This window comes from Ixodes scapularis, unplaced genomic scaffold, assembly GCF_016920785.2.
Source record: "Ixodes scapularis isolate PalLabHiFi unplaced genomic scaffold, ASM1692078v2 PGA_scaffold10__122_contigs__length_95168666, whole genome shotgun sequence".
NCBI classification, from domain to species: Eukaryota; Metazoa; Arthropoda; class Arachnida; order Ixodida; family Ixodidae; genus Ixodes; species Ixodes scapularis.
Genome location: NW_024609836.1, coordinates 36,858,027 through 36,877,520, shown reverse-complemented (window position 1 = coordinate 36,877,520; position 19,494 = coordinate 36,858,027). Strand labels below are relative to the sequence as shown.

Genomic DNA, 19,494 nt, shown 5'->3' with positions numbered 1-19,494 from the left:
TTTTACCAAGGTAGTGCTTATCTTGGATAACTAATCACTCCAATTGACCCTTTTCAAAACCACGCGCGCTGTCTAGCGGCTGATCTGCCAACCATCCAAGGCCGCCATTGTTTGGGAGCGTACCCCTGAGCGTGGATTCGACACGAGGCCTACGTCAACAAGAAATGGCGACCGCCAATTTTGCTTGACGTTTTTTGTTTTCTTGTCTTTTAGGGTCTCTTATAAAAGTCTTAGTGGCATACCCGCGGTCTTTTCCAGAGAAGTTTTTCTTCGGGCGTTTTGCTGCCGTACACGTTGGACACGTTGCACGAAAACTCGGGGTCCTCGAAGAGTGCCTTCTTCTGCCGGCACGTCTCGAACAGGACATCGTAGTCTTGGGCCTGGCCGCTCAGCGTCTTGGTGCCGGAGTTCCGTTCTCCGAACTGCAATTCGTCGAATGCAGGGCGGAGGATAAACATCAAGGTCTCACTGGTCGTGCATCATTACCAAGGCTTGAGCCGTTCACGAGCAAAACAACAACAACAACAACAACTACAACAACAACAACAACAACAACAACAACAACAGCAAATACAACAACAGAAACAACAACAATAGCAACAACAACAACTATAACAACTACAACAACTACAACAACAACAACAACAACAACAACAACAACAACAACAACAACAACAACAACAACAACAACAACAACGACAACAAGAACAGCAGCAGGAAAAACGGCAAGAAATAAGTGAATGAATTATTAAATGTTGATAATTTAATCTGTGATTAAAAGCAGAATTTGAATCTGGTTTTAAATCAAACCGGTTTTACATTCTGACCTATATAAAACAAAAATAAGAAAAAAATAATCGTAGAACTATATTTTTATTTATCATTTGTTTAGCATTTGATGTGGCAGGCAAATCTTACTGTATTTAATTTTAAAAAAATCATCGGCCAGGAACAATTTATGAGACTGAACGCGAGCGAAACTTATTGTGTTGTCTGAGCAAATCAAAACGTTGAGCATTCTTTCGAGCTTTCAACTCCTTGCGTCATTTATTTAGCGTCCTATGCAAGCAAATCAGAATGCGAAAAAAAAGAAAGAAAAAGGAAGCTCGTTTAGTTACTAAAAATTGAGACTGTTTTTCTTGTACTCTTGCGCGGTTTATACAACGAAAGTTGTTGGTTATACCGTACTGATAGTAATTCTTTCTTCCGCATTGTTTTCAGTCATCGGACGGATTGATAAATCAATATGCCATGTGTAAAAATACATCAAATATAAAATAATCACGATTTTATAGCTGTGATAACAATTATGTAAATATGATTGAAATAAATCTGATTTTTATCGAACGAATGCAATTTATATTTTTTTATCTTGATTTTTTTACCAAGATTTCATGTATTCTATCTACTGGCTGTACCGGCGAAAACCAAGGACCAACTTGGTACATTCAGGGTCGCGAACATCAAAAAGCGCGAAGCACAAGGATCGTGGTAGAAGACAGCACGTGCGATTTTTGAATTTCCTTCGCACTTTTGATTGTTGTTCTTGTGCTTTGCGCATTTTGAGACTCGTGATGTGTAACCAACTAGGCTAACAGCTAATTGTGTTACAGTCAGGGTGTTGAGGTACAGTAAAAGTAGAAAGCAAAATAAATTCAATAAAAGGGCCGTATATTCGGGGGGTTTCACTGCGTCGACATTGCTTGTGTTTTATGAAGGCTTCTGTTTTTATCCCTAGCCAAACACCCCTCTTCCCTCTTTGGAAACAGCTTTCTTATTTTTAAATAAAAAATAGTCACTTTTAGTTTGTTTATGTAATGTAATTTATGACATAAAAAGTAATTGTATGGCATGCTCATGCGTGAATGTGAGCTATGCATGCGGTCTGCACATGCCTACAGCCACGATTAAGTGTAAGGTTAAGATAAACCGCAATCGAAACTAGATAGAAAAAAAGAGATGATACAGAAACGCAGTGAAATGTGCAGGGAAATTTCCAATTTATGCGGAGAATAATCGCCCAAAATAAAACACTTTGCGTTTGTAGCCACGAAAAATAATCGTTGAGCGAGATAGAAGACGTCGCTGGTTTGTTACACTTACGAATGTCTCGAACACTGGGGCCCCTAGAGAAAATAAATCAACACGAATAACAGCCGATTCTGCGCAACAAGTTCTTTCAATGAATGGCAGCGTTTTGATAGACATTTATCCGACACTGGAGCCAACAAACTCGCGTCAAGCTGCATAAACTCGCAAGACATCCTTAAGTGCTCCACAGGGGCAATACCCAGCACCTCGTGTACTCCGTTCGCACCTAAGCTGACAGTGCGGCAGGAGCTGCGTGCTCAATGGACCAGTCATGCCGAGAGCGGGCTTAGGTGATGAAAGGGAGGCGTTTGATTGGTTCGGTCAGATCGTAGCGTCCACTGGCCTGTCATCCTAGAGTTTGAATGCAGATTTGTACGTAACGCAGTTCGAGTAACGCGTACCTTGTACTTAGTTACTTTATTCGGTAACGAAGGAATGGCCTAGTTACTTTAAAAAAAAAAAGTTTAACCCCTTAACTGTTTTGGAAGAGCCTACAGCACGTCGACGTGGAGCCGTCCCCAAACCGTTCAGGACGAGAATGCCTCACCTCATTTTCCCGGTTCACTCGCTCAACTGTTTTGGACTTACCAGGCTCGCTCAAGGCCTAATTTGAAAGATCCGCCAACAAATGGCGGCACTGATGTTGTTTTTAAAATTTTGCTCCCCTGTTTTTATTGTGGCTATAAACTTGATCTTGAAGGCAACAAATGTGATTGAAAACAACGATTAAGCAGTTGAGAGTCAGTAAAACGGTTAAGGGGTTAAAAGTAGGAACGAGTGACGTATATTCGTTGCCTTTTAATGAGATAACGTGTAACAGTATTTAGTACTTCCTCGAGGAGAACGTGTACGATGCAAGCAGCTTACTTATACCCGTTTTCACCTCAAGAAAAAAAAAAAAAAAAAAGGTTTGCGCATTGTTTAAACGCGGCGGGAAGCAGCTCTCACGAGATTTGGCTGTCGGGTAAAAAAGCGATGATTTTGGCGTCTGTAGCGTGTACGTCTTGATAAGGTAACATGTATCTAATCTAAAATTCACTCACCTATACCTTAATACCAACATAAAAAGGTAAATCAAATCAGTAATCATCCGCGAGGAGCCGGACTTTTTTTACTATGGTTCTTGAGGTTGACAACGGGTATAGTTCCCCCCCCCCCCCCCCCCCTTTTCCCCCAGCTCGCACCTGTAGTTTGCACAACGAGAAATCGCTAGATAGACCGCATAAAAAAGACGTGCAGAACATATGTCAGTATTGCCACTTTTACTCCTGAACGAACCCGTTTTAAAAAGCAAGGAATTAATAACGACGACAAAACTGGAGGCGGCTACTGCTTCATAAGAACGACACATGGAGTGAGAACTATTATTTTCAAGTTGAGCTAACGCGTTCCCTTTGAGTCGCGATAACGAGTAACGTATTTAGTTATACTTGTTTAGTTTGTAGCGACTAACGGTAGTTAGTCGCTACAAACTTTCCGTAGCGTGCACTTTCCGTAGCGTGCACATGTCCGGGTGAACAGAGTGCTGCGTGTGGCTCGAGGATATATGTCCGGTTTAATCTTTGGGTGACCTCAGCTCCGAGTGCCAGCAGCGATCGCAAAGGCAGCGCCTTCCTACCAATATCTCGTTTTTTTTTTTTGTATTTTTCCCCCATCTGCGAAGCTGGCTCTTGTCCAAAGCGAACGAACCACAACATTCCCTCAATAGACGTGCCAACGCGCCAATTTTGCGTGAAAAAACATTAAGATAAGCGGGAGACCTTACTAGCTTATCCCATTCAGAGTTCAAAACATCGTGGCCGTGGCACTTGTACTCAGTTGATTATTTCCAAACACCATTATCCATAATTATGGTGTTATTGCAGGAAAGTGTTTATTTTTCTATATTAGTCCTATAGATAAAAAGGAAACAGTAGACTTGAGAACGAGCACAAACACTCACATTAATACGTGCACCTGAGCGCATTTGTTCCTTTTTTTCTTTTAATATCTCAACTTTCCGCTGCCGATTTCTTCTCTAATGCCCTACGATAGGGCCTACCTATGGTTAAATAAATAAATAAATAAATATCGTATGCAGCAGTTTATAACAAAACGAACACCCGCACTTTTACAATAAAAGCGAATAGGGCAGTCAAAAGTATACGCAAAAATACGTCTTCTTAAATATTTTAAGTTATTTTTCATAATTTTGAGAAGAAAATACAAAATCAGCTATAGAAATGTTATAGCGGAAAAGCAATGCCCAATGTTACTTGATCCAAATGACATAAAAGCCTTTCTCTCAAATATTTTTTGAGTCCAAAAGATCCCTAGAAAAAAAGAATAAAGAGTTAAGTTATAGAACCTTGAAGCACAAAGTGAGTTGCGAGGCATCACTCTGTTATTTACAACGTGCCTAACAACAAAAATTGACGACAACGAAAGCTCTCTGCTCTGGTATGACTAGAATGAGGCGAACATTTTCTCCGCAAGAACTGGTTCTCCGGTCGACCTCGATACAATAGGCAACTGTTCGAATATACAATCGTCTTGCTCGACGGTATCGGTAGCGTGGCCGAGCGGTCTAAGGCGCTGGTTTAAGGCACCAGTCTCCTCGGAGGCGTGGGTTCGAATCCCACCGCTGCCATAGTTTTTTTGTATTGTCAGTATAGAACGGTATGCTGCTGATACCATTCAGTGCTTGGTTGGAAGGTCATTTGCTCATTGCGTACCTCGTGCGCTCGTTTATGCGTAAATTTAGACAACGTGTTCGAGCTTTCCCCCAACCTCAACGAATGACGCACGCCATTGGCTACCTCGCCATTCCGACTTTCCTTCGCGTTCTCTGGGTTGTGTATGTTGCCCTCCAATTTGCGTGGCCTTCCTCCAATTCCGGTGACCCCAGGACGCATTTTGGTACACTTGCTCGCCGAATAACAGTCGTTGTTGAAATGACATTGTTGAAGTGTAATTTACTTGTTTTTTTTCCAGCTTTGAAGTTCTTATTCTATTACTCTCTTTATTTTTTGGTACCTTCTGAAGTCTCCGTTTCACTTTGTGTTGTACTGCAGCCGAAGCTACGAGTTATCTTGGCCAGTCTATCAATAAAAGTGTGCAGTGTGGCCTACCCGTAGGGTACAACTGCACGGGGAAGCACGATGTCACGTGGCAGGGTGAAAGCACTGGATTGGCTTTGATGGCTTGTAGCATTGGCTGCAGTATATAGCTTCATGCATCGCTGCATTCAGTTTGTCGCGTCACCGTATTTTTCATTTCTGTTGGTGCTCACAAAGTAAACGCAAACATAAAAAAAAAAGTCGAGATGGCGCGCGGTTAATGTTACGCCTGAGCAGTATCACGCAAGCAAACGCTGTTAAGATCTTAGTTTAAAGGCGGTTAGCTATGCGAGCAGATGATGGACAGGGGTTTGCATGCGGTCAACGGAACAACCTAGGCCGTGTTCCAAATCTTACCCAAATGGATTCGACTTACTCCGGCGGGTCGTGTCACGTGACAACACCGATTGCAAAACGCTGGACGCGGGTAGGTTTTAGAACGCCAAGGTACCTCAGAGTGAGATCGAGTAAATTTCGGAACACGGCCCTAGCAGACGACGCTCGCTCCGGAAAAGTGTTGTGCGCACGCGCCTAGTCTCTCCCGTGTCGCCGTATCCCTCCGCGCCACAGCGCTGGCCGTCCCGGCGGTCGAAGCTCGCTGGACATTATTAAAAGCTTGGGCCACTGTAGATTGTATATTCCCCTTATGACCGAACGAGTTTGGTACGGGGCTCGGGCAGAGATGCTCCAAAAAGTATTAGGGAATACAAATACTGAGATTCCAGTATTTTAGGGCACAAAACACAGATACTTGAATCATTTGTCTTTTATGAAATACTTCTAAAAAAAAAATAAAAACGATGAAAAATTATTTGGGAATACAGATACAGATACTTATCAAAATACGTCGGTTCCCCAACGGTGCTACGTGGAAAGGGTGTAGGTCGTGGCGAATGCCAAATTTAAATTTATGTTTGTGCTCCTTTTTTCCGTCATTATGTGCACTTCCCCTTCCCCGGAACACTTTATTTATCATTAATAGCGCTAAATAAATCTGTCATCCCCGGTGAACCAGATAGTTACTGAGCAGTAAAGACTGCGTGCTTTGCTTGACGAAAAGCGTCTGCACGAAATGAATCCTGTTTTGCTGAGAGGGCGCACCTCAAACTGTCGAGCTTCTGAGTCACCCATAATGTGGGTAGATTGAACAACAGAGCCGCACCTTTTCTCCACTGAACTCCTTTACGGCGTTCGTTCTGCTAAATTGGAAATAGTGGAGGGCTTTGTGAAAGTAGCTTGTTTGTTATTCTTGCAAAAAACCTTCTTTAAACAAGTTTTCTTTACACTTTTGGTTACTTTGGTGGACCATGTTGTAGGGCGGGTTTATGTTATAGATTCGCAAGCAGCTTGCACCAAACAGATGTTTTTATCTTTTAAATTTATCGTAAAAAACGGCAAAAAATGTAACGAGACACCTAAGTCTGGCAAAGTATTGCGATTCAACTTGGGATACATTGTAAATGTATTTCACTACTGAAATACAAATGCATTTTTCAAACGTATCTCGATACAGAGACACAAGTACTAGAAAGTATCTCTAAGGTACTGTCGCGGTACATTTGTATCGCAATACTGCGTGGGTTGGAATGCTTCAAGAAGAAAAAGGCACTTCAACGAAGGACTCTTTTCCTTCTGTGTGTCCTTGCTCGGATCACGACCGCCACCCAACCGATTTTGATCTTCAAATGTAAGTGAGCAAGATGTTGCAGAATAGTTTACATGTGGGCGATGCGAATGTCCTTGTGGGTGAGCAGATAGACGCATTTTTCACACATATACATGGCGTCCCCCGAAAAAACAATTTACAGTTTTTTTTCTTACATCAAAAATAAACAGAGTCATCGCCGAACGCTCATTCTCCGCTAGCGTTAGAAGTCCCAGCCAGATACCGTAGTCTCAGCACTAACAGTTATCTCATTCAAAAGATAAAAGTGATTTTCTAGCATTTTCAATGGAAAAACGACGGCGGACAGAGCTCTGAAATACACGGAGCTCTATAGCGCCAGTTATTGAAAACGGGCAAAAATGGCCCCCATTTTCCTTGTTAAAATTTCAGAAATCATAACTTATTAATGAGATAACGGTTCGTGCTGAAATTTTGGTATCGGGTTCCAACTTCTAGCGCTAGATTTTGGCGGGGTATAGCGTTCGGGAATGCATAGTGCTTTTTGCAATAAAAAATACAAAGAAAGTAAAACACTACATTTTCTGTACTTGGCCTGACGCTTGCAATGTGAAAAAAACGGGTATGTGAAGTTCTCTTCAACAAAAAAGCTCCCTAAAACAACAGTTAATGACACTGTACCTCTGTGCTCTGGTATGACTACAATGAGACGAACATTCACCGCAAGAACTGGTTCGCCACTCGACCTCGATACTATAGGCAACTGTTCGATTTTACAATCGTATTGCTCGCCGGTATCGGTAGCGTGGCCGAGCGGTCTAAGGCGCTGGTTTAAGGCACCAGTCTCCTCGGAGGCGTGGGTTCGAATCCCACCGCTGCCACATTTTTTTGTATTGTTCGTATAGAACGGTATGCTGCTGATACCATTAGCTCATTGGTTGGAGGTTTATACGGCATGCAAGCTCATTGCGTACTTCGTGTGTTCGTTTAACCGTCAATTTAGACTACGTGTTCTAGTTTTCCCCCGACCTTAAACGAATGGTCTCACACCATCGGCTACCTCGCCTTCGGCCTGTCCTTCGCGTTCTCTGAATTGTGATGTTGTCCTCCAATTTGCGTGCCCTTCCTTCGATTCAGGGGAACAAAGAGCGCATTTTGTAGCACTTTCTCGCCGTATGAGTGTTCGTTGAAATTACTTTTTTGAAGAGTAGTTTGCTTGTTTTTTCAGCTCTCAACTTCTTATTCTATTAATCTCTATATTTTTTATTACTTTCTGAAGTCTGGTGATTGTTAAAGATGATCTTGTTGCTACGTATGTTGTATTAACTTCCCTTTGTAGGTTACTACAATATTCGTGAGGTAAACTGTTCGTGCTGAAATGGCAAACAGAAGCCGCTTAAAAGTGTTTTATTGGTTTAATTTTAATCGTACACGAAAACTTTGTTTTTTTTGCCAGCAATGAAAGCATACTTGAGCAATAAACAAACGCAGTAAATTTTACAGGTGCTTTGTATAGACACGTGTTTGTGCTATTTCAGTAGGCATCCAGAGTTCACCAGCGCATCGAACCGGAACGTGACAATAGACCCTTTTCAAAATCCCAGCGACGTGCAACGCTGACGTTCGGCGCTTCTCGGTCACGAAAGCGTGCGACTGGATCTGAGTCATCGCAGAAATGCTGAGTCAAAGCTCGTATTCGGCACAAGCTGAGCCGGGTTCTCACCAAACGCTGACATACCCCTCGTGAGCTATTGATACTCAAAACACGTGCCCCCCCCCCCCCCCCCCCCCCAAAAAAAAAAAAAAAAAAAAAAATAAATAACGGACGCGGATAATTGAATTGAATTGAACTGGTTTTAATTAGACTTTAGGTCTAGGGCCAACAGGGCAAAAGACAGATTGATTCTGCCCGACGTGGGGGGCACGTTGAGACCGCACTTTCGACCTAACGTCTGGCCGCGCGCGCGTGCTACGAGCCATCGAACCCAGTTCAAGGCCGTGTGAGTGTTACATGACCTTGGAGAAGGAAGTCCCGTGAAGCGCAGAAGCCGGCTGCGATTGGCGGTGGTGGCTCGCACGAGTCCACCGCGGCCGTACGTAAGGTGAAACTGAGTATAGCTACGATAGATGGCGCGCACTTTCGAAACGGCTTTAATATTGTATTTCTGTGTGGAGGGTGCTATAGAACAGGCTTGTCGAAATTTCGGTTCCCGATTCGGAAAGAAATCGTTTGTGATTAAAACGCAGAAGTTGAGCAACTTTGTCCTCGTTTCTCGAGTGCGAAAGAGGTCGAGCCTCTTGTATAGCAACATTCCGTCTGCGTATGACCGAACGAGTTTGGTACAGGGCTGGGCAGAAATACTCCAAATTGTATTCGGGAATACAAATACTGAGATGCAAGTATTTTATGGTCCAAAGCACAGATACTTAGATAGGTTTCTTTTTTTTTGAGCGGTATATCCTTGAGATACCTCTCAAGAAACGTCGAAAAAGTATTTGGGAATACATATATCGATACTTATAGAAAAACATGTGTTATCGAACGGTGCTACGTGGGGAGGGTGTAGTTCGTGGCCAATGCCGATGGCAATTTATGCTTGCGCTCCTTTTTTGTGTCATTTTATACACTTCCCCTTTCCTCGAACCCTTTATTTATCATTAATGCCGCTCAATAAACGTGTCATCCCTGGTGAACCAGATAGTTACTGAACGGTAAAGACTGCGCTCCATGCTTGATGAAAGGCGACGGCACGATAGGAACCCTGTTTTGCCAAGAGGGCGCACCTCATACTGTCGCATTAAATACTTCCGAGTCACCTATTGTGTGGTTAGATTGAACAACAGAGCCGTGCCTTCTCTCCACTCAACTCCTTTACGGCGTTCACTCAGCTAAATTGGAAAGATTGGAGGGCTTCGTGAGAGGAGCTTGTTTGTTATTCTTAAAAGAAACCTTCTGTGAACAAGTTCTGTTTAAAATTTCGGTGACTTTGACGTCAAGCTCCTTCACAGGATTGTCAAGCTCCTTGCACAAAACAGATGTTTTTATCTTTTACATTTATCGTAAAAACGGCAACAAATGTAACGAAACACCCAAGTCTGGCAAAGTATCGCGACGTACAACTTGGTATACATTGAAAACGTATTTCACTACTGAATAACAAATGCATTTTTCAGACATATCTCGATACAAAGATGCAGATAGATACTCGAAAGTATCTCTAAGATATTGTCATGATAGTTTTGTGTCGCGATACTGCGTAGGTTGGAATGGTTCAAGAAAAAATGGATTTTTAACGAAAAGCTCTCTTCCTTCTGTGTGTCCTTGCTGGGATCACGACCGCTAACCAACCGATTTTGATCTTCAAATGTAAGCCTCGCCAGTCAGCAAGATGTTGCAGAATAGCTTACATGTGGGCGGTAGGAGTGTTCACACTCCCAGCGCCCACATGTATACGCATGGCGTCCCCTCAAAAACAATTTCCAGTTTTTTTTTTTTTAAACCTAAAAAATGAACTTATTCATCGGCAAACGCTCATTCTCTTCTAGGGCTAGAGGTTCCTAGCCAGATGCCAAAGTCTCAGCACTAAACGTTTTCTTATTCAAAATATAAAAATATTTTTCTTTATATTTTCAATGGGAAAAGGGGACCGAGAGAGCTCTGAAATACATGGAGCTCTATGGCTCCAGTTACCAAAAACGGACAAAAATGGTCCCCATTTTTCCTGTTTAAATTTCAGAAAATCTTAACTTATGAATGAGATGAGGGTTCGCGCTGAAACTTTGGCATCTGGTTCCAACTTCTAGCGCTACATTTTGGCGGGGAATAAGCGTTCTGGATTGCATAGTGTTTTTTGCAATAAAAAAAAACCGAAGTAAAGTAAAATACCAGATTTTGGTAGAAAAGGGGGGGGGGGGGGGGCGCACTCTGTACTTTGCACAAAGCTTGCAATGTAAAAAAATAAAGATAAAAAAAAATAATATAAAAACAGGCACCGTAGAGTACCGCGCCTCCGCCCGTTCCACATTAAGCGGCCATTCCCAAATTTGGAAGATCGGAGAAAATATCCTCAGTACATTCATATGCAAAATTGATGACCGGACAAGAACCCAACCCCCATTTTTTCTCAGTAGTCTAAATTTTGAGTGGGCACTTGTCCGGTGTTTTACGGTATGTGAAGTTGTCTTCGCCAGAAAAGCAGTTCTAAAACGTGCGTAAAACAATAGTTGTTGACACTGTACTTAACCTGCTTTGGTATGACTAGAATGAGGCTAATATTCACCACAAGAACTGGTTCTCCGCTCGACCTCGAGGCAGCCGTTCGAATTTACAATTGTCTTCCCCGACGGTATCGGTAGCGTGGCCGAGCGGTCTAAGGCGCTGGTTTAAGGCACCAGTCTCCTCGGAGGCGTGGGTTCGAATCCCACCGCTGCCATTAGTTTTGGTATTGTTAGTATAGAACGGTATGGCTGGTGATGCCATTAGCTAAGCTGCTGGGTTTGAGGTGTATGCGGCATGCAAGCTCATTTGCTCGTTGCGTACCTCGTGTGTTCGTTTAACCGTAAATTTAGACCACGTGTTCTAGCTTTCCCTAGACCTCAACGAATGACGTCACACCGTTAGCTACCTCGCCATTTCGCCTTTTCCTTCGCGTTCCATGGTTTGTGGTTGTTGTCCTCCGATTCGCGTTCTCTTTCTTCGACTCCGGTAACCCAAGGGCGCATTTCGGAGCTCTTGCTCGCTGTATGACAGTCGTCGTTGAAATTACTTTGTTGACGAATAATTTACTTTTTTTTCGGCTCTCAAGTTCTTATTCTATTACTCTATATTTTTTTAGCGGTTTCTGAAGTCTCGTAATCGTTGCAGATTATCATCTTTTTGCTACGTATGTTGTAGTAACTGCCCTTTGTAGTTAAAGGGGTCATGAAACGCTTTTCCAACTTTTTCCTGTTTCGCTTTCCTCCTCAACTCATAAATCGCGCATTCCGCCAAACAGTTCAAGAAGACGAAAAGAAGGGGGGCCCCTCTCGCTCGGAACCTGGTTTGTGTACCCGGAGAGAGCCATTGTCCCCATAGAAGATTAGCCCGTCGCTCCAAATTCAGACAAAAGTTTCTTTCCCTACCCCGTTCACCCCTAAGCTGACAGTGCTGTGGAAGCTACGTGCTCCTTGGGCTAGCCACACTTTTGCCACGTGAGCGTGGCAAATGTGGCTGCAGAGAATGAGGTCAGGTGATGAAACGGAGGCGGCTGATTAGTCCGGCAAGCGCGTAGTTTCTACCACAATGTCAGCTTAGGGGTGAAGGGACTAAATGAGGTCCGGTTTCGTGTGACGTCAGTTTGGACCCGACGACGCGCTTTTGGGACCGCGGATGTATCACAGTGAAGAGGCAGAGAGGTTACGGAGGGGAGGAGGTACGAAATAGTCCGCTGTGTTTTCAAAGTTTCGCACTGAAAGTCAGGCTTTTGACTTTCTACTTTTTTTCTTCTGGCCCACTGAACGATATGCTATTAGTAAAATCCCAATCTAAAATGATTTATCCCAACCCAAAAATCGTTTCATGGGCCCTTTAATGCGATTTTCCCAAGGGGAAATTGCTGATGCTCAAATGTCAAACAAAAGTCGCTTAAAGGGCAACTCCGCTCAATTCCGAATAATTTAGGCTTACATGTGATTCGAAGTCACAAAGCACTACTAAACAACTCTACGTCTTCGGATTCGCGAAATGTGGAATATTACTTGTGTAATCTTAATTTAAACATCAGGTGATACCGAAACCGAAACTTCGGTTGCGTCAGGCAACATTGGTCTCGGGTCGTCAGAGCCATGGCCACGTCACGTCGAACCACGTGGTCTTGTGACGTTCGGGAGGAAGCGAGAAACAGGACACGCGACGCGCGGGCAGGTCGCTTCGCATGGCGTGGACGGTGATGGCCAACACCGCCCTGGGGAGAGGGGAAGGGGAGAAGACGAAAGAGGAGAAGGGGAGCGGAGAAACAGACCGATAAGCGCGCAGGGCAGCGCAAACTAGCGCATCCGCGTTACGGTGATCACGTGAACGCCCGGTCAGCCAACACTGAGAGGAGAAACTCATGACGTCATCGTTCAATTTCGCTCTGAGAAGTAAAAACAAACAAAACGTGAGAATGACGTAGTCATGCCTCTGACGTAGTGGCTCAACGTTGGCCGCTCCAACTCCGTGGCATTGACTGCACTGATGATTGCGCCTCGCGCCGCACGCTAGAGTTGGCAGATTTCGGCGACTTGGCTCGCTTGAAGGTTTGCTGGCCAGTTTATTAAATATATAAACGGAATTAGATCGCAATATTTGACATGGGGTCTTCCTATACGATAGTGAAGAGGGCTACATAGTTTTCTAAATATCAAAAATGAAGCGGAGTTGCCCTTTAAAAGTGTTTTATTGGTTAAATTTTAATCGTGCTCTAAAACGTTTTTTTTTTCAAGCAATGAAAGTATACTTGAGCAATAACCTTACGCAGAATTATAAAAAGACACGCTTTTGTGCAACTTTAGTGGACATCGAGGGTTCACGAGCAATCGAAGCGGGGCGTGACAATAGACCCTTTTCAAAATTCTAGCGGCGAGCAACGTTGACGTTCGCCATTTCTCGGTCACGAAAGCGTGCGATTCGAGTCATCGCAGAAATGCTGAGTCAACGCTCGCATCCGACACGAGCTGAGCCGGGTTCCCACCAAACGCTGACACAACCCTCGTGTGCGATAGATACTCAAAGCACGTAACCCCCCTCCTCAATTTTTTTTAATTTTTATTTTGGTGAAGAAGGAAGAGCAGGCGGAGCTGAATTATGTGCCGCCATATATGAGCGATGGCGGCACGCAGACAATCTGCCGCCGTCATTCATAGATGGCGGTAGCTGTCCAGAGGGTTCTGTTGAGATGCATTTGTCCACGGACACGAAACTGGAGAAACTATCCCTTAACAGCTCCGCTGTAAAATAACGGACGTGCATATTTGACTTGAATTGATTTGATTTGTTTTTATTTAGACACTAAGTCTAGGGCCACCTGGGCAAGAGGCAGATTGATTCTGCATGACGTGGCACCATCAGCCGTTTGCACTGCACTTTTGACGTAACGTCTGGCCGCGTGCGCGTTCCACGAGCCATCGGACCCAGTTCAAGGCCTTGTGAGTGCTACGTGACCTGGGAGAAGGAAGTGCCGTGACGCGCAGAAGCTGCGATTGGCAGTGGTGGCTCGCACGAGTCCACCGCGGCCGGACGTAAAGTGAAACTGAGTAAACGGCTTTAATATTCTCTTTCTCTGTGGAGGGTGCTATGGAACAGGGCTGTCGAGATTTTGGTGCCCTTATTCGCAAAGAAATCGCTGGTGAATAAAACGCAGAAGTTGAGCAACTTTGTCCTCGTTTCTCGAGTACGGAAAGAGATTGAGCCCCTTGTATAGCAACGTTCCCCTCTGCTTATGACCGAACGAATTTGGTGCGGGGCTGGGGCAGAGATACTCTAAAGAGTATTCGGGAATACAAATACTGACATACAAGTATTTTAAGGCCCAAAATACAGATACTTAGATGCATTTGTATTTTATGGAACGGGATATCTTAGAGATACTTTTGAAAAACGGCGAGAAAGTATTCGGGAATACAGATACTGATACTTATAGAAATACATTGGTTCTCGAACGGTGCTACGTGGGGATGGTGTAGTTCGTGGCAGATGCAAATGACAATTTATGCTTGTGCTTCTTTTTGTGTCATTTTATACACTTCCCCTTTCCTCGAACCCTTTATTTATCATTAATGCCGCTCAATAAACGTGTCATCCCTGGTGAACCAGATAGTTACTGAACGGTAAAGACTGCGCTCCATGCTTGACGAAAGGCGACGGCACGATAGGAACCCTGTTTTGGCCGCGAAAGCGCATCTCAAACTGTCGTATTACATGCTTCTGAGTCCCCCATATATTGGGTAGATTGAACAACAACGCCGTGCCTTCTCTCCACTCAACTCCTTCACAGCTTTCGCTCTGCTAAATTGAAAAGAGTGGAGGGCTTCGTGAGAGGAGCTCATTTTGTTATTCTTGCAAGTACCCTTCTGTTAAAGAATTTTCTTGTTTTTTTTTTAACTTTGGTGTTTTTGATGGATCATGTTATAGGGCGGGTTTATATTATAGACTCTCAAGCACCTTGCACGAAACAGATGTTTTTTGTCGCTTAAATTTATCGTAAAAACGGAAACAAATGTAACGAGATACCTAAGTCTAACAAAGTATCGCGATACAAGCGATACATTGAAAATGTATTCTACTACTGAAGTACAAATACATTTTTCAAACGTATCTCGATACAGAGATACGGACACTCGAATGTATCTCTAAGATACTGTTACGTTACATTTGTATCGCGATACTGCCCAGCCCTGGTTCGATATACACGTGGGTTGGAATCCGTCAAGAAGAAAAGGAATTTCAACGAAGAGCTTTCTTCCTTCTGTGTTTTCTTGCCCATATCACGACCGCCATCCAACCGATTTTGATCTTCAGATGTAAGCCTCGCCAGCGAGCAAGATGTCGCACAAGAGTTTACATTTGGGCGATGGGACTGTTTTTGTCGGTGAGCAGATGGGGGCATTCTTCACCCATATGCATGGCGTCCCCCAAAAAACAATTTACAGGTTTCTATTTCTTACCTCAAAAATAAACTTAGTCATCGCCAAACGCTCATTCTCCGCTAGCGCTAGAAGTCCCAGCCAGATGCCGGAGTCTCAGCACTAACAGTTTTCTTATTCAGAAGATAAATGTGATTTTCTTTATATTTTCAACGGGAAAAGGGGAACCGACAGAGCTCTGAAATACATGGAGCTCTACGGCGCCAGTTAAAGAAAACGGGCAAAAATGGTCCCCATTTTCCCTGTTAAAATTTCAGAAAATCTTAACTTATGATTGAGATAAGGGTTCGCGCTAACACTTTGGCATCTGGTTCCAACTCCTAGCGCTGCATTTTGGCGGGAAATAAGCGTTCCGGAATACATAGTGCTTTTTGCAATAAAAAAAATAAAGATTAGGTAAAATGCTACATTTTGGGGGAGAAGGGGGGGGGGGCACTCTGCACTTGGCCTGAAGGTTGCGATGTAAAAGAACAGGTACCGTAGCACACCGCGCATCCGCCCATTCCGCATTAGGCGCTCATTCCCAACTTTGCGAGATCGGAGAAAATAGGAAGAGTACATTCATATGTAAAAGTGACGAGCGGACAAACGCCTAACCCACATTTTTTCTCATTACTCTAAATTTTGAGTGAGCACTAATTGCCCGGTATTTTACGGTGTGTGAAGTTGTCTTCACCAGAAAAAGCAGTTCTAAAACGTGCCTAAAACAACAGTTGATGACACTGTACTTCTCTGCTCTGCTATGACTAGAATGAGGCGAATATTTACTACAAGAACTGGTTCTTTGGTCGACCTTGATACTATTGGCGACCGTTCGATTTTAGAATCGTCTTGCTGGACGGTATGGGTAGCGTGGCCGAGCGGTCTAAGGCGCTGGTTTAAGGCACCAGTCTCCTCGGAGGCGTGGGTTCGAATCCCACCGCTGCCACTTTTTTGGTATTGTTAGTATAGAACGGTATGCTGCTGATACGATTAGCTGCTCGGTTGGAGGTGTATACGGCATGCAAGCTCATTTGCTATTTGCGTACCTCGTGTGTTCGTTTAACCGTAAATTTAGACCCCGTGTTCTATACTTTGTTTCGGCTTCCGTCCGAGCGCAGCCAAAGGCTGAGGGACGGTTCGCAACTTCGAGAAGAGCATTAATTCCTACCTCAAAGTAGTTTACAAAAGTAATTTATTTTAAAATAACTGTTTTGTGAGTAAAAACTGCACAAGATTCCGGATGTGTACTGTTGAGAATGATTTGCACCTAAAGGAATCAAATCTCAGAAGTTTATGTTTTTACTAATATATGTAAATGCGCCTGGTTTGGTAAAAACCCGTATACCCGCTGGCAACACGGCTGCAGCGCTCGGTTTCTCTGTGCGATTTCGTTCGCGTAATCGCCGAATCATGTGCTTCGCTGCTTTCCTCACCGAGTCGCTTCAAAACGCCCTTTCGCAAAGGCATGTGTGGGCGTCGGGCGCGAGAGGTCGTGATGAATGTCTACTTTCAAATTCGGCAGGAAACTCCGGCCGCGTCGCACCGCGAATGCGTTGTCAACAAGCCAAGCGTCCGGGCCACTACAATTCATACAGATCAGGGCAGCCCTTTACCTGCCGATCTCATTGAACGCCGAGAAGCTGGTGGAAAGGACTGCGCCCCGAGCCCTGGTATATCCAGACAATACAAGAAAACATCAACGGCCTGGTCATCGATCAGAGACCTCTCAACGTGTACTTACATCTCGAAACAATGCCGAGCAGGTGGAAAGCTCAGACACGGATGGCAGCGGCCAGCTTACGCACTGACATCCCCTCTCACTAAGTTTCAGAACGTGAAAGGGCACTTTTTCAACCTGTAGCAGACGCTATCGTTGATACACCCGTAGCAGACGAAATACTCGGCGAGTGCGGGCGGCGCGGGCGACCAGCGGCGCAGCGGAGTGATACAAAAGTGCCGGCGAGATCGCGTGACCTATTGCCGGCGTGTGATTGGCTCCGGCCACAAGTAGCTTTGGCTGCGCTCGGACGGAAGCTGAAACGAAGTATAGACCTTTTCCACAAGGGTGCCGCCATCTTGAATTGTCGTCACCTCCAGTATGGGCGAAAACATTGTTTTGCCGTCGCCGCGCCAATAGAAGAAATTTAGGATATAAGCGTGACCGTCACACATCCTCGTCTTGGCTCCGCTCTAGTTTATACTGGTTACAGGTTGAAACGTTTTATTATTTTTTCGTCGCCCATACCGGATACGCCTGGCTGGGGACGAGAGTACACGAAAGAGGTCTCTAGCTTTCCCCCGACCTCAAAGAATGACGTCAAACCATTGGCCACCTCTCGCCATTCCTTCCCTTTCTCTGGGTTCTGTCGTTGTCCTCCAATGCGCGTTCTCTTTCTTCGACTCCGGTAACCCAAGGGCGCATTTTGGAGCTCTTGCTCGCCGTATGACAGTCGTCGTTGAAATTACTTTGTTGAGTAATAACTCACTTGTTTCTCGTTTTTTTTTTCTCAGCTTTCAAGTTCTTATTTCATTACTCTCTGTATCTTTTAGCACGTTCTGAAGTATCGAGATCGTTGCAGATTATCATCTTTTTGCTACGCATGTTTTTATTAACTGCCCTTTGTATGTTAATACAATCTTCGTAAGGGGAAATGTTCGTGCTGAAATGGCAAACAAAAGTCGCTTAAAAGTTTTTTTTAATTAATTTAATTCTAATCGTGCGCGAAAACTTTTTTTTTTCTTTTTTTTTGTAAGCATTGAAAGTATACTTGAGCAATAAACTTACGCAGACAATTTTCCACTGTAAGTAGGTGCTTTGTATAGACACGTTTTTGTGCTACTTCAGTGGACATCCAGGGTTCCCACCGCAAGCTGACACAACCCTCATGTGCGATACATACTCAAAGCACGTGCCCCTCCCCCCCCCCCCCCCCCCCCTTTTCTCCCGAACAAAAAGAACGGACGCGGATAATTGAAGTGAATTGAATTGGTGTTTATTTAGAGACTAGGTCTAGGGCCAACAGGGCAAAAAGCAGGTTGATTCTGCCCGACGTGGCACCATCACCCGTTGGACATTGCACGTTTGCATAGCGTCTGGTCGTCTGCGCGTGCTACGAGACATCGGACCCAGTTCAAGGCCATGTGAGTGTTACGTGACTTTGGAGAAGGAAGTGCCGTGACGCGCAGAAGCTGTCATTGGCAATGGTGGCTCGCAGAGTCCACCGCGGCCTGACGTAAGGTGAAACTGAGTATAGCTACGATAGATGGCGCGCACTTTCGAAACGGCTTTAATGTTCTTTTTTTCTATGGAGGGAGCTATATAGAAAAGGGTTGTCGAGATTTTGGCGCCCGATTCGCAAAGAAGTTATTTGTGAATAAAACGCTAAAACGCAGAAGTTCAGCAACTTTGTCCTCGTTTCTCGAGCGCGGAAAGAGTTCGACCCCTCTGTACGTTCTATAGCAATATTCCCCTCTTCTTATGACCGAACGAGTTTCGTATACGGCTGGGCAGAGATACTCCACAAAATATTCGGGGATACAAAGTAAAAGTGTTTTAAGGAAAAAAACAAACAGATACTTATATACATTTGTTTTTTTTTTATGAAAGGGGATATCGTTGACATATTCTGAGAAAAAAAAGGCGAAAAGTATTTGGGACTACAGGCACACCTTCTTATAGAAATAATTGGTTCCCGAACGTTGCTACGTGGCGAAGGCAAATCGCAATTTATGCTTGTGCCGTTTTTTGTGTCATTTTATACACTTCCCCTTTCCTCGAACACTTTGTTTATCATTAATGCAGCTGAATAATCATGTCATTTGTGGTGAACCATTTAGTTACTGAACCGCAAGGACTGCGTGTTTTGCTTGACGAAAGGCGTGTGCACGAAATGAACCCTGTTTGGCCGTGAGAGCGCATCTCAAACTGTGATCTTATATGCTTCGGAGTCACCAATACTGTGGGGAGACTGGACAACAGCGCCTTACATTTTCTCCACTCAGCTCCTTTACAGCGTTCACTCTGCTAAACCGGAAAGA

General features: G+C 44.2%; 1 protein-coding gene and 4 non-coding genes across 5 annotated transcripts in view; 4 read left to right on the top strand and 1 right to left on the bottom strand.

Moving 5' to 3' along the window:
- Positions 1–458, bottom strand: part of LOC8027919 (calpain-A) — a 48,034-nt gene extending 47,576 nt beyond the window's left edge. Inside the window, exon 1 of the mRNA XM_029986613.2 lies at positions 243–458. Coding sequence (XP_029842473.2) covers positions 243–458 — 216 coding nt within the window. The remainder of the gene's footprint in view (positions 1–242) is intronic.
- A 4,180-nt stretch (positions 459–4,638) lies between these two features.
- Positions 4,639–4,720, top strand: Trnal-aag. Its single transcript has one exon. It is a non-coding gene; the product is annotated as a tRNA-Leu (tRNA).
- A 2,892-nt stretch (positions 4,721–7,612) lies between these two features.
- Trnal-aag lies at positions 7,613–7,694 on the top strand. The gene has a single exon. It is a non-coding gene; the product is annotated as a tRNA-Leu (tRNA).
- Positions 7,695–11,164: 3,470 nt separating this feature from the next.
- Trnal-aag lies at positions 11,165–11,246 on the top strand. Its single transcript has one exon. It is a non-coding gene; the product is annotated as a tRNA-Leu (tRNA).
- Positions 11,247–16,320: 5,074 nt separating this feature from the next.
- Trnal-aag lies at positions 16,321–16,402 on the top strand. Its single transcript has one exon. It is a non-coding gene; the product is annotated as a tRNA-Leu (tRNA).
- Positions 16,403–19,494: the final 3,092 nt, after the last annotated feature.